Source organism: Esox lucius, chromosome 8 (assembly GCF_011004845.1).
Source record: "Esox lucius isolate fEsoLuc1 chromosome 8, fEsoLuc1.pri, whole genome shotgun sequence".
NCBI lineage: Eukaryota > Metazoa > Chordata > Actinopteri > Esociformes > Esocidae > Esox > Esox lucius.
The window spans coordinates 10,598,727-10,613,926 of NC_047576.1; the positions used below are offsets into that span (position 1 = coordinate 10,598,727).

At 37.3% G+C, this 15,200-nt stretch overlaps 2 protein-coding genes across 4 annotated transcripts; one reads left to right on the forward strand and one right to left on the reverse strand.

Moving 5' to 3' along the window:
- Positions 1-1,127: 1,127 nt before the first annotated feature.
- ccl25b (chemokine (C-C motif) ligand 25b) lies at positions 1,128-3,614 on the reverse strand. Of its 2 annotated transcripts, none has more exon segments than NM_001303703.1 (5): positions 1,128-1,659; positions 1,842-1,939; positions 2,116-2,233; positions 2,971-3,064; positions 3,564-3,614. In NM_001303703.1, coding segments are annotated over 4 exon segments (288 nt in total). In that variant the 5' UTR covers positions 3,035-3,064; positions 3,564-3,614; the 3' UTR covers positions 1,128-1,651.
- A 7,721-nt stretch (positions 3,615-11,335) lies between these two features.
- ctns (cystinosin, lysosomal cystine transporter) lies at positions 11,336-15,173 on the forward strand. 2 transcript variants are annotated; one of them, XM_010871535.4, is made up of 11 exons: positions 11,336-11,494; positions 11,717-11,795; positions 11,895-11,973; positions 12,101-12,188; positions 12,794-12,897; positions 12,993-13,130; positions 13,215-13,314; positions 13,421-13,540; positions 13,852-14,022; positions 14,160-14,277; positions 14,629-15,173. In XM_010871535.4, the coding sequence occupies exons 2-11, from the start codon at positions 11,732-11,734 to the stop codon at positions 14,769-14,771; spliced, it is 1,125 nt and encodes a 374-aa protein (XP_010869837.1). In that variant the 5' UTR covers positions 11,336-11,494; positions 11,717-11,731; the 3' UTR covers positions 14,772-15,173. The 2 variants fall into 2 exon arrangements, with proteins under 2 accessions (XP_010869837.1, XP_012990398.1); XM_013134944.3 differs by having other exon boundaries at positions 11,486-11,795.
- The last annotated feature ends 27 nt before the right edge of the window (positions 15,174-15,200 follow it).

Here is a 15,200-nt window from a genome sequence, read left to right on the forward strand (position 1 = left end):
TTATCTGAGTCTCTTGACAATTATTTTTTTCTCTGTTAAGGAGAGATATTGGTGTTCCTTTTTTGTCCCTGGGCCCAAATGAAAATGTATTGTTTCACTAGGACTCACATAAACAAGGCTTCTCAACTCGGGAACTCATCTTCCCTTCCATCCATAGTCCATGCACACCTGTAACTTTATATTATGCACATCTGCCACTTATATCATGCACTTCTGCCACTTTTACATTGCACTACGGTTTTATAGTTGTATAGTTATTATTATTGATGTGTGTTTTTGTATAGTGTTATTATTGATTGATTGTGTTATCTTATTATTTTAAATTATAATTACTGTTACTTTTTAACTGCACAGTCAGGAGTAGGAAAACTAAGTATCTCATTGCTGTAACAATTTTGTTATTGCAAAAGACAAATAAACATTTTGATCTTGAACTTTTTAAACTTAGATATTGGTACATACTTTATCTGACATTCCTTCTATTATAAACACGATTACATACAATCACCTCCAAAATAATTGGCACTCAACAAAGATCTGCAAAATAGGATGCATAAAATAAACAACACATCTAGATCTGTGATAGTAATTTTCCAATTTGCTGAATATTTCTTTAACAATTTAAGGGAATAAACCAACATAAAAAAAACCTCTTATTTCCGACCCTGGTTTCCGGTATGTGTGTACACATTCCTTGAAGAATAACAACACTAAGGTTTTTCTTAAAAAAAAAAAAAAAGAGATTGTTTGTAGATTTCGATGTGTGTTTAGGGTCAATGACTTTTATTTTCTAGTAGATCCATTTGTACTTTCAGCCTCCAGCCAGAATCAACTAGGTCTCTGGTAAATATTTCCTGGTACTGGCTAAAGGTTAAAATGCTGTTGACATTAAAAAGAGCCGCACGCCCAGAGGAAGCCAAATAGACATGAAAGATTCACCACAATGTTTTGCAGTATGTATGGTCTTCATATCTGCCCAAAAGGATCATCCCTTGATTCCTCTTATCAGGGTCACCAATCATTTTGGAAGTTGCTGTATGTTGCCCTACAAAATATTTTTATTACGAATTGATTCTGCCTCCTGAAAGTTCATTTCCATAATGAAAAATATCTGATAACACAGAATTAAATTGATATATCCCAGATTAAATGAGGCATATCAAAATTTTGTTTATTACAAAAGTGAATATTGTTTTGACATAAAATATGTTTTTGAACATAAACTGTTGCTTTGTATTAAAGATGAACAACACACACACACACACACACACACTTACAGACAAACAAACACACTCACAGACAGATAGACACACACATTAAAGCTGCCAAGTGGCTCATTACTAGCAGGTACTGAATGTTAACATTGATACAGTAATACAGTATTGTCGTATAGCTACACTGCTGTATTGCCACCTTAATCATGAAATCTCAGGTAGTCACACAAAAGCAAGTGATATAATGTCATCAAGCCAAACTATGTTATAATGAGTAATATAATGAAGACGTTCACACTGTAGCAAAAGAAGGATATGACTGTTATATAGTTGTCCACACATTACACCTTTGACTTGAGATACATTATACTGGCAAAAACATTGGTTAGATCCTCCAACGAAGTAACTGCTCAACCAAATCGGTGCATCATCTTTGTTTAGGAAGCTATGGATAAAAAGGCCACGATTAGGTACTGTAAAATTGTCAGACAGTCATGATTTTGTTTATGATTTTGTTCATGATTATTTGTTTAATAATAAGATAATTACATTTGTATAATAAGAGTAAGAGAATAAGAGAATTTGTATAATAAGAGAACAAGAGAATAATAAGAGTTACATTTGTACCTGTGGTGTTTTTCATCTTATCGACGGTATCCATCAAATTCTGCACCCAGACCTCACTGGGGTTGGCACAAGCAGTCTTCCCTTTCTTCATTATGAACCTATGAATATGAGGCACACAGGGGAGGAAATGTTCTTTTGCGTCAGACACTCACTCTACATCGTAGTCATCTTTCGCAGGGCAGACATTAGCAGAACGGCTGCATACGGATGCCGAGTTGTTTAGGGAGTTAGGGATTAAAGTACAAAAGGTGAAGACATGTTCTAACACACTCACACAATGGCCTTGATGTTGCAACCACCATCTGTTTCCTGCTTCCTGTAGCTCACCACATTCCTCTTCATATTCTTCTTCAGTCCAGCAACGTGCTTAAGACAGCAGTTTTCAAACGAGCCTGACAACCACCAGGGGAAAAAGAAATGGTTCCTGTTATACTCTTTTTGTGCTTGCATTTCTCTGTAACAGTTAATACTGTACTGATGGACTTTTCAGTTGCACAATCTTTGGGAACAATAATAATAGCAAAATAGTACAATGATTGCTCTCTGGGAAATTATTCATTTTTTAACAAAGAAATATGTCCTGGAGTTTTCTTATTATCATTGTCTAATAATACAAATATTAGAGCAACTTGAAGTTGAAGCATTAGCTAGATACATAACTGTTCAAATGGTTTGTGAAATTTAATGTCAGGTAATTAAAAACAATGTGTTGAAAATCACAGATCCAAACAGATCACATAGTGTAAAATTATCAGGTAAATAATTATTTGGTGCCAACAAATGTATCTCTTCTGGACACATTGTGGACTAATGGAAGAAAATGTATATCCCACTTTACAATGAAACCCATAGGGGCTTCTTTCCACAATATTATGCTCTCTGTTGCATAGGTTTGCAATTTGCCACAACTCATTAGTTTACAGACTGTTGAGAGGACTATAAGAACTAAAAAAAATTCAACAAAACATAAATTATGAAACAGCAAGAAAAACAACTCCAGATAAACAATAGGTTATATGCTATTAAACCAATACAGTGAAGATTAACTTAATGACAATGAGTTTATATGTTAGACTATTATGGTATTACAGAATAACAACTACAGTACAGTAGATTTACTAGTCCCTACCTTGAGCTAGGCTGAGGTACATGCATGCCAGAAGCAGGAGAAAAAACAAAGCCTGGAACCTCATGGTGTCACTGATTCTGTAGTGCGAAGTCCACTGCAAAAACAGGGCAAGAATGTAAATCCTTAAAAAATCATCTGTTTTTATTACATCCACACCATCTTCATTATGTTTTCCTGGGACTGCCTTATTTTGAAGACCACCCCATCTACAGTTCTGATATGTGTTCATTTTAGACACCAAACATGACCCCCTGATTACAAAAACAAAATGCTCTAAACTAGATCCAGATGTCTGCAGCTGTTTCCTTCAGCTGTAATGGCTATGGCTATAGTTTTTATGTTCTAATAAAAACGAACAGCCTTGCATAAATTATATCACACCAACCTGTGTCTCTTGAGCCAGTTGCATCAACTTAGCATCAATGTAAAAGTCTAGAATGTTTTCAGCATTATGCAGTAAGTTACAATTCAGAATGAAGCAAGCATATAAACAAGTACTTGGTGAGCATTAACACATCTGACAAACGTCAAAACATAAGGCTACACACATCAACAAATCAAAGCATGCAGCAAATAAGCTTGTCCAAACTTACAAACTATCTTTGCAGAAATGCTCTCAGGCTTATTTGTCTTGTGGAGTGCCCTGTCACTTTATAGCTGCTATTTGATACCATATTCAGCCCTCCACCAACCCTCAATCAGCCACACCCCCTCTTCCATTACTGGTAGAGAAATCTGGCAGCTTCAAAACCCAATTCTACAGAACAGATTTCTTTGGCTCAATCCAGTGCAAACCTGAATATAAACAGTGGATTTGATATCTTTTCCAGAGGCCTGCAATCTCTCTGTTGTCACCCCCAACACCACCCCCCCACCCCAGGTCTCTCTGTTGCTGGGGATGTGGCAGTGTTCAGAATTAACCAATCACATTTAAACGCATGTTAGGTCATTACACATCTACCATCATTTAAAGTGACTCTGATTAATCACAAATAAATTTCAGCTGTTCTATTAGGATTTTCCTGACATTTTCTTAGTTGCATTGCAGAGCAAAAGCCATGGTCTGCAGAGAGCTTCCAAAGCATCAGAGGGATCTCATTGTTGAAAGATATCAGTCAGGAGAAGGGTACAAAAGAATTTCCAAAGCATTAGATATACCATGGAACACAGTGAAGACAGTCATCATCAAGTGGAGAAAATATGGCACAATAGAGAAGTCCCTCCAAAATTGATGAAAAAACAAGAAGAAAATTGGTCAGGGAGGCTTCCAAGAGGCCTACAGTAACATTAAAGGAACTACAGGAATTTCTGGCAAGTACTGGCTGTGTGCTACATGTGACAACAATCTCCCGTATTCTTCATATGAATGGGCTATGGGGTAGGTGGCAAGACGAAAGCCATTTCTTACAAAGAGAAACATCCAAGCCTGGCTGAATTTTGCAAAAACAAACATCAAGTTCCCCAAAAGCATGTGGGAAAATGTGTTATGGTCTGTTGAAACCAAAGTTTAACTGCACTGCACATCACCCAAAGAACACCATTCCCACAGTAAAGCATGGTGGTGGCAGCTTCATGCTTTGGGGCTGTTTTTCTCCAGCTGGAACCGGGGCCTTATGAACAGTTCCAAATACCAGGCAATTTTGGCACAAAACCTTCAGGTGTCCGTTAGAAAGCTGAAGAGGAAGTTCCCCTTTCAACATGACAACAACCTAAAGCACACAATCAAATCCACAAAAGCATGACTTCACCAGAACAAGATTAACATTTTGGAATGGCCCAGCCAGAGCCCAGACCTGAATCCAATTGAACATCTGTGGGGTGATCTGAAGAGGGCTGTGCACAGGAGATGTACTTGCAATCGGGTAGATTGGGAGCACTTTTGCAAAGAAGAGTGGGCAAATATTGCCATGTCAAGATGTGCCATGCTTATAGACTCCTACCCAAAAAGACTGAGTGCTGTAATAAAATCAAAAGGTGGTTCAACAAAGTATTAGTTTAAGGGTGTGCACACTTATGCAACCAGGTTATTGTGAGTTTTTTATTTTTCTCCCTCAAAGATTTCAGTTTGTTTTTCAATTGAATTGTTCACCTTATAGGTTACATTAAAGGTGGAAAATGATTTATCTTTGTTTCATTCTTTTACATCACAAGAACCTGGCATTTGACAGGAGTGTGTTGACTTTTTATTTCCACTGTATATTATTATCTGCCCTGGGGCAAGATGTTTGCTAGGCCCCTTAGCCAAAATGAGTATTAGCCCATGAATTCAGGTAGGGGAGCCAAGGGCTGACAATACAGAGACACAGGCAGAATGCCTTCACAATGATCAATGTGAACAATACATGTCAGAGTGAATGTATAACAATTTCATTAATTACTGGAATTTGTCAAAGCGCCTTGGCGTTCTCTATTCATTGTGTTCTCTGCTCAGCAGTTGTATTTCTGCCTCAGTGACTGCTCCAAAGAGAGTGACATGCTCGAGTGCTCTGCACTTGTTGTTTAATAAAGATCTCTGGAAAACAATACATTTTCCAATTTGAGTTCCAACCACTGATATAGTTGACCCAGCACAAACCACTGATATAGTTGACCCAGCACAAACCACTGATACAGTTGACCCAGCATGTAGGACCATTTCTGCAAATATCCAGGGGTCCCAGTATTCAGGACCCTGTCGGGAAAATATGTTTATCCCGGAGCTACAATCAACTCAAGAAGTTTTTGCACCCTTTATGAAATTTAACAAAAGTGAATACAGAAAATAAACAACACAAACAATAACTGAAGTTATGAGCTCAAGCATAAGGGGGAACCACATACTTTTATTTCTAAATAATTGTTTCTTAAACATTTCAATGAGTAGTATGATACTTAAAAAAAAAACACAAGTTTTTTGGACTATCCTCTTCCATTCATACCACAGGGTTTCACCTGAATTCAAGAGATTGACATGGTGATTCTAAAAACTTTGCCTTGTTGAAAGGTCCATCCATGGCTAACTCTCAATCGCCTGGCAGAGGCAACTAGGTTTTGCGCTAAAATACCCTGAAGCTTAGTGAAATTCATTATGCCATCAATATTAACAAGAGCTCTTGGACCACTAGTAGCAAAACAGCCCTGAAGCATCAATAATCCACCATATTTCACTGTGGGTTTCAGGTGCTTTGCCTTGTATGTAGTTCCTGTTGTCACCAAATAATGCATTTTTGTCTCAACAGTGCCCACTTTATTTGGTTTTATTTTAAATATTCTTCAGGGATGCCAATACTTTTAAAACATATGTTTTGCCATGTTCTAGTCTTTTGTAATTTTAATATGCGTGTATACATTTAACTAACATAATATAACTAACATAAATACCCCCACCAAATACACTACAGTGGGGTTCTTAACAAAATCTAAACCCAAGACAGATTAATTAATATTATATCAGTGAATGATTCCGCATTTAAACTTGTATACAGCCTTAGTGTTCCCTATAAATGTGATAATAATGATGAATGAATTCTCACAAATTTCAAGTTTCCTCTCAAAATCCCAGAACATTTCTTAGTGAAAATGTTTGGTTCTGGATTCAAGCAGGAATCAAACTTATGTAAAGGGGCCCAACATGAAGGGCCCTGTTACATTTATCTGTGTGACCCAGCATGAAGGGCCCTGTTACATTTATCTGTGTGACCCAGCATGATGGGCCCTGTTACATTTATTTGGGGGGCCCAGCATGAAGGGCCCTGTTACATTTATCTAGGGGGCCCAGGAGGCAAGGATCTGTTTACACCCTGATATCCAGTAGTAATGGGCCTTAGTGACCATCCCTCACAGTATACACCTTTGTCTTTTGTTCTGGACTTGGACTCTGCTATTCCATAACCCTCTATTATTTAAATTTTTGAGCCAATGTGTTGTATCTTTGATTGTGTGTTTTAGATAATTGTTCTGTTGCAAGATCCATGTTCAGTTGGGAGCTTCTCCGTTTTGACAGAGTGCCTCACATTCCTCAGTAATTTTATGGTAAAATATGGAATTTATGGCAAGTTGGCTAGGCCTTGAGGTATTGTAGCAAAGCAGCCCGAAACCAACATGCCTTACTGTTGAGTTCCATGCTTTGCAGTATGAGGTTCTTCTGATGACAATCAGTGTTTTGTTTTTGCCAAACATGCCATCTGGCATTGTAGCCTAACAAATCTACTTTCGACTCATCTGTCTAAAGCACATTGTTCCAGTAATTTTGGACTTCTTCCAGGTGTTGGCAGCCATGTGCTTAAATATTCTGACAGTTGACTCATGCAAACGTGCATAACAATGATCCTTATTTTGTACTTATAAACGAAATTGAAATTCCCATATGCATGTACCAGAGTGCATAAATACTGCAAGTGCGATTGAGGCCTCAGTGCTCTTGCATAATTTGGTCATATGCTTTTCGACACGCCCCTAATTACCAATACATGTTCAAATCGTCTTTTTAAGCCACAGGTTTCAAACTGATTCCACAGTGTTTCCTGGTTTGTGGCAATTCCTTTCCAATTGGGACCTATACAACCAAATATGGGGAGATCCTAGCTAATTAATGACTTTATTAATCAAGTACAATGTGAGAGCGAAAACCTCCAGACACTCTGCCGTCCATCGAATCTGTTTGCTTTAAGCCTTTGTATGAAATACAACGACACAAACCCCAAATTTAGGAAAACTATATGCATAGGCATAGGTGCTATAGTTTGACATGCTGAATGCATGATAAGATGATTTACTTTGCATGCTCTATTGTTGATGGCTTGACCAGTAAATATTGAAACCTTTCTAAAGAGAGGACAGTTGTGACATTGTCGTTTTGCTGGCATTTAAAAACAATGTCTTCTGGACCTCTATACTTTTTTTTTCAAAAAAGGTCAGATCTCTCCAGCAGGGGCTGGATCCCTAAGTGTGACATGAAGGTCAAGCAGTGTCACCTGGATGTCAAAGTTAGTGAGAGCCCTTGAGTGGATGTTGAGCAGGACAGAAGAGTGTTGGGGGATTTTTTTAATTGGCAGGTGTTGAATTCTGTTCAGCTGGATGTGAGCTGGGTATTGAGTGATGTTTAGCCAGATGCTAGCTGAGAAGTGGAATGCTGATGTCCAGGTTGCTAACAGAGCCACCTCTAGCTGGATAAACTTTAGAGCGACCTAGATGTCTTGGGAAGAGCATTAGAATGTAATAATAATGGAGTTGGTGACTGTGACATGATCATCCACCAAATGATCACGCCGGCTAGAGTCAAGTTACATTATTTTAGCAGTTTGATTGGTTGAAACGTGTATGAAGAAAATAACGTTTACCACCAGCAATATTATGACAAAATATATTTTCCATATTAAATAGTCTATGTTTACAGACATTCTCAAGCATTGATAAATTCAACCCTGCATACAGTCACACGCATCTGTGTGTTTTACACACAGATCTGTGATTAGGCACCCTTGATAAATTTGTCCCCTGGTCTCCATTTTTAGATGACCCATGGGACAGTAGAATTACTTAGTTCAAATTGCTTACAAATGGATTTGTAACCCCTGTCAGACTTAAGGGCACCAATAATCTCTCTTTAGAGAGCCTTGAGTAGATCTTTTGACCGTACCTCTACAACCAAATTGTTAAGACCAACACAAGTGTTAAAAAAAGTTTTTCATTTTTATGGATGGCCGGACCCTCTCTAGTCACCATGTTATGCACGTGATTCTTATTGTAGTCATTTAATGAGCTGGTAAAGGTACGGGTGTACTGAAAGTTTTCGCACAAGGATATTGCAACATTGCTTAGGGACATGTAAGAACTTGAGGTATGTTCCGAAATGCAATTTCCCCATCAATAGGTATAAATTATTGCACACGATTTGTTTAGAGAACATTTTCCTGGTAAAGATAACTCTTGACAAGACTTGTCACAATATGACATCCTGAACTGAACTGAGATTAATATTATTTTTTTTAGCTTCGACTTGACATTTGGGGAAACATTTGTTGGATTACTTCTTAGAAAAGTCTTAAGATTACTTGATATCAGCCAACACAAAAGTGTGAATATCTTGTATTACTTGCAAAAACTATTACTGTTGTTTTCTTGGAAATATATTGTTACCCTCAAACATTTGTTATTGGACTCTAGTTAGCATTCATTGAAAAGAGAACACTTCAGCAAGCATCCAGCTGCTGGCTTGCTTCTGAAGTTATGCAGGGTCGGTCCTGGTTGTATCCAGAATTGAAGACTGGATCAAGGGCTGAATTTTCAAACGTGCATACCTGTAAATCTCTGCATAAATCATGTATACAATTATTTCTATAATGTGTGGGGTAGTCCAAGTTGTGGAATAAAGTAAACTGTTTCTGAAACATAAACTATAGTTACATGGAAAAAATATTTTTCGAAATGTTAACTACTAATTTTGAAAATGTAATTATTATTACTTTTCTTGAAAAGTAATGAAACATTTTATTTTTCCATAGCACCTTTCATGTGCAGTAGTATTATCAAAGTCTTGGAAAAATTCTATATAACATGGTTTTGTTTACTACATCAAATATTATGGCAGTAACTGGGTGGCTGTCTTCAGGTCAAAACTATCATGAAACTGCCAGATAAATGTAACAAATGTTGAAAAAGAATCTATGGAGATCCCACTGTCAAGTATAGACTAGGTCCACATGATTTATAGATGCTTTGTATGATACAACATAGTCCAGTGTTAATTCCAAAGAAAGAAGAACCTACAATGTATGCAGCTTCCTCCTTCACTACAGGATAAAATATATTTTTTAAATGAGTATACTTTCACTTCATTGAAGTAGTTGTAACCAACACTATTATGGTAGCAGATCATTCTTGAGAACTACAGGATAAATCAATCAATCAAATGTACTTATAAAGCCCTTTTCACATCAGCAGTTGTCACAAAGTGCTTTTACAAAACACCCAGCCTAAAACCCCAAGGAGCAAACAACAACTGTGTTGAAGCACAGTGGCTGCCAAGACCTTATGTCCTCCTGATTTTAAACGGAGCAGGAGACAAGGAAAATGTAGAGAGCGCACTACTTAGATTTACAATGGAGAAGGAGAATTGACCCTACTCCCCCGGCACAATAACATAGCAGCGTAAAACCTTGGGGCTGAGACAGGGGGGTCCAGTGACACTGAGTCTCAACCTTGAAGTGTTTAGTAAAAACTTATCTCTTCAGCAAAGTCTGTGATTATGTTCAGTCTGGCCCAGGGGTGTGAAGGTGAACGGAAAGGCACTGGCTTTACAAACCAGCCTAGCTCTCTTTGTCTGGAGGGCTCTCATCTGGGATGGGCAAGTACACACAACAAAATAATCTAGGGTCTCAAGTCTTTATTGATGTCTCTGGAAATGAAGCGTAATGTATACAAGCCTTAGGTCTCCAAGAGTGAAATGCCTGTTGAAGAAAATATCTACCAATGAGATAAGAAAAGGTCTAAAAACAAGCTATGTCTAATTCAGACATTAGAACAAGGATGCTTATGTTTTCCTATTCCAAAAATCTAGTTCAAGATTAACTCATTTTTCCCCTTTTCAGTTTGGAATAAGATTCAAACTTCAAAATGTGTCAAAATGGTCTGCAATTGTGCATTTTCACTAAACAATTATTACATCTATAATAGGCTATGGTGTTTTAAATATGACAGTTGATGTGACCATACATGAAAATTGATGTGACCATACATGACAACAGATGTCACCACACAAATGTGTTTTTTCAGCTTTTCTGGTTAGAGCTATGAAATCAAGTGAAGGCTGATGAAGACAGGCCTACATTAAAACAAAATATAGCATACTAGGCATACTGTGAAACATTTTGCTATGTAAATGAAAGCAATTTTAGGACAAAGTCTCCCACCACTTGCAGTTTAGTATTCAACTTATTCATTTAAGTTATTTAATTTAAGATATATTTTAGTATTGAGGTGATTCATTTATGTTCTTTCATTTTAGATAGTTAGAGGTTTTTAATTAACTGCTGTTTTTAAAACTACACTTTCTTCATCCCAAGTTAAAATTCTTGAACGCTCTCCAGAGACTATTACACAAGCATATCCCATTGGTCATTAAATGAATAACGCTCCGCCCAAAAGATTACTCACCTAATCGAGTTTAGGTTGTCATAGCTCGTCAGCGGTTGCTAAGTTAATGTCATGATTAAAAAAACGATACGTAATTACAATGAACAAGTACCACTATATTATTCCTCGAAAATGGATTTCTAATGTTATCTGTCTTTTTCGTATGATTCGTGATAATGCTGTGTATTTGTACCCGCGCCCAGTTCACTCACATTCACTCGTTTGTCCCAGACTTACCCAGAATGCACTACTCTGCCCACTGGCAACGTACGGATATCTCCGAATGCTTAACAAATGGGTGTTAATACGAATTAAGTGGTGTTTGCAATCTTCCAAAAACGATCTCTGTAACAAGTAGGATCGTCTTAGTCATATGACCTAGTGCAAGCTCACGGAAGCAGAAGGAAACAAAGTAAGTAACACAGCTGCGGTAGTGTGAACATAAAATAGCTTGCTGTGTTGAAATAGCGTTAATAAATTGTTTACACGCAGACATGTAGCAAGCTGTTTACAGCGAGCGACTATGGCACATTGCTGTTGTAATTCTGGCTTTGTATGGCAGTATAATTTTACCTAATTCAGTTTGTTTGGTCGGCACTGGTCCCTCATCTTTTCTTCACTGTCACTTTTTAAGGCACATGCACTGAAGATGGAAGTTACGAACTTTCTGTCAATCTTGGTCATGACACTTTGTACGGTTACCGTATCATGTGGTGAGTCTTTCCTTTTTATTTTACTTTTATTAATAGGCTGGGCGATAACCACTTTAAAAAGCAATGTCTGAATACTGCAGTCTCATATACTTTAAACAGGTGGAAGTGTATCTCTCTCTGCCCCAGACATTATCGATCTGGAGGACCAAGGTTCAGCCAATATCACCATAACATCTAGGTAAGTTGTCGTATGATATAGCTCAACGTCTGTTGGCAGTTTGTATCAGTACTGTAGGCCCTTATCAGCTTACTGTGATGTATGATAATGTTGTGATGCACTGTTTTGCGTTACTCTCTTTTTGCAGTTCTCGTCTGAATGTGTCAGCTCTCATTCTCTTTCACTTCACTGATTCCTCTGCAGATGTCACCTCCATACTAAAACTTCCTGAGCAGGTATTCTTTTTATGCCACTTAAACTCAATTAATAAAAAAAAAGCAATCTGATCTTTGAATATATTACATTTGAATAAACTGACCACCACTTGTAAAGCTTCAGGACTATCAACTCTGTTATAGACATATGTAACATTTACCCTGCTTTTATATAAAATGTTATTGTGTGTTTATACACTACTGTTCAAATGTTTTGGGTCACCTAGAAATGTCCTTGTTTTTGAAAGAAAAGCACATTTTCTGTCCATTAAAATAACAGCAAACTGATCAGAAATGCAGTGTAGACCTTGTTGTAAATGACTTATAGCTGGAAATGGCGATAACCAGAAAATGAAGGGTGGGAGTGGGAGGCCTCTGTGCACACTTACTGCAAGGTTGTAAATGCTGCAAATTGAGGATTCTTTGATGAAAGCAAAGTTTGATGGACCCTATTATTTCAATTAAAAATAATTATTTCTAACCTGGTCAATCATTTTTCTATATTTCCTATTCAAAATAATTTCATGTATGTTTTCATGGGGAAAAAGTGCATTTCTATGTGACCCCAAACTATTAAGCAGTTGTGTATATTATGAAATGTTATGAGCTGTACATCTGATATCCAGGTAGAGTTACGTGTAAATGCTACATCAAGCACTTTTGAGGTTCATGCAGAACATGTGGGTCAAGTAACAGCCTATTTATACAGCAACAATACGGACATTGTAAGGTAAGCGGCCTCAGTGAATTTCAGTTATGAGTATGTCATATTTCACACAGGTTTTGAACCAACCGAATGTACTCAAATGATCTTGTTTTTTCCAGCAATAAGACCAGAATTCGTTTCATGGTCATTAGAAGCAACGTCATTGATATCATTAACCAAGTCATTGGTTGGATTTACTTCCTTGCATGGTCTATCTCATTCTACCCACAAGCTTTTGAGAACTGGAGAAGAAAAAGGTAACTCTCACACTTATTCCTCCATAAATAATAATCTCTACCATGACTGGATTCGATTAATGACTACGTTTGTCTATTTGACAGTGTGGTGGGGCTGAACTTTGATTTCCTGGCACTCAACTTGACAGGCTTCATTGCCTACAGTGTATTCAATGTAGGCCTTTTCTGGGTTCCATACATAAAGGTATAATAAAAAATCATCATGCACTCCCCGTTTAAGATCCTGACTTTTTAAGATCCAAATCCTGACTTGAAATCTACATATGCAACTCATATATTTTTATTTTCAGGAGGAGTTTGTGAAGAACAATCCAAATGGTGTAAACCCAGTGGATGCCAACGATGTGTTCTTCAGTCTTCATGCTGTGGTGCTGACTCTGGTGTATATCTATCAGTGTGCCATCTACGAGGTGAGGAAAACAAAAGTAGTTTGTTTTTTATGATAATCTAGCCCGCACATTCAAGGCTTTTTAACTTTTTAAGACATTATAGTTCTGCCAAATACAGGTTAGTTTAACATTCTACTGCTATGCTTTAACCCATCTACCCAACAATGACAGTTCAGCGTTATCGTATGGACCTGTCGATGTGACAGGCTGGCTGGCCGAATAATAATCTTTGATTGTTGGCAACATTTTGAGAAGGAAGTAATGGTTCTGACAGTTCTTTAAAATGTATATTTGTGGTTAGAAGCATGTTGAAAGTCATGTCTGTATTACAGAGAGGAGGACAGAAAGTGTCCTGGATAGCTACTGGTCTTCTGGTGATTGGATGGACATTTGCCCTTGTGACCCTCTTTGTTGCTGTGGCCAAAAAGATCACCTGGCTGGAATATCTCTACTATTTCTCCTACATCAAGTTAGGTGTAACCCTTGTCAAATACATCCCACAGGTATATTGAATACTTAATTTTCACATTTAGTCATTATTAAAGTAGATATGAACTCATTTTTACATGTATGATATTGTTTTCCTTTAATCACCACAGTACATTGTCTTTCATCGTACACTGTCTGTGTGTGTCTAAAGGCCTACATGAACTATAAAAGGCAAAGTACAGAGGGGTGGAGTATTGGCAATGTGTTACTGGACTTCATAGGAGGCAGCTTCAGTCTCATTCAGATGTTTCTTCAGTCGTATAACAATGGTAAGGCTGCCCATGCTTCTCTAAGAGCACTTAAGGCTTGGCAGGTTGTTTTATACATCTCAAAGTGCTACATTTACTGAATATGCGGGCCACAGTCAGTGAAACATTTAAAAGACAGCCTGACATCCTTTAACAGTTGGGTTTTCATCCAGAGAATGTGACCACAACTTTAATGGTTCACAGGTTGAGGTCAATGGTAAGGTAACTGTGTCCTCAATCAAGATATTGTTATAATAGTATTTTGAAATAGTGATACAGTTCAATGTTGTTTTTCATATTAATTACATGTTTACAGATGAATACATAATTTGACATCAATGCCAGTGTATCAATCTTTTTTCTGTTTTCTAGATGAATGGAAGCTCATCTTTGGAGACCCCACAAAGGCTGGACTTGGCTTGCTTTCCATATTCTTCGATGTGGTGTTCATTGTTCAGCACTATTGTCTGTACAGACATAAAGCACGTTATGAGCTTGTGGCTGACCTGGAATAGGCTAATAACCTTACTGACCTCTGTCAGTGAAATTGAGACCAAATTATTTTTGTAAGACTAGTAAGGGCTCTCTTCAATGCTGTAATCCCATGCACAAGGCCTTTGCTTAAAAAGCACTTCTTGCAACATAATCATGTAGGTTACATTTTTATTTTTATTCCACAAATTAAGAAACTCAGTTATGTTTGATACCACTGAGGAAGGAACTTTGCGTGATCTTTTTGGAACACTGACTGAAGCTCTGCATTATTTAGTTTTAACTAAATCTGCCAAAGCAATAGTTTACATTTTATACAAGTGTATAATTTATTTCTTGTAATTGTTATTTTGAAATAGAACATCATGCATCACTGTCAAATGAGTAAAATATTTTTCACTAATAAAGTCATGTTTCAAGTTTTATTATGTTTACATTTTACTACGGATTAC

Bases quoted from the DNA above. Each gene is read 5' to 3' on its own strand.
- ccl25b (XM_010871533.4), bottom strand. From the start codon at position 3,379: ATGCAACTGGCTCAAGAGACACAG. The intron at 2,234-2,970 runs GTAGGGACTAGT...GGTGGTTGTCAG, and splicing joins GTACCTCAGCCTAGCTCAAG to GCTCGTTTGAAAACTGCTGT. The intron at 1,940-2,115 runs GTGAGTGTGTTA...TCATATTCATAG, and splicing joins TGCAACATCAAGGCCATTGT to GTTCATAATGAAGAAAGGGA.
- ctns (XM_010871535.4), top strand. From the start codon at position 11,732: ATGGAAGTTACGAACTTTCTGTCAATCTTGGTCATGACACTTTGTACG. The intron at 11,974-12,100 runs GTAAGTTGTCGT...CTCTTTTTGCAG, and splicing joins AATATCACCATAACATCTAG to TTCTCGTCTGAATGTGTCAG. The intron at 13,315-13,420 runs GTATAATAAAAA...TTTTATTTTCAG, and splicing joins TCTGGGTTCCATACATAAAG to GAGGAGTTTGTGAAGAACAA.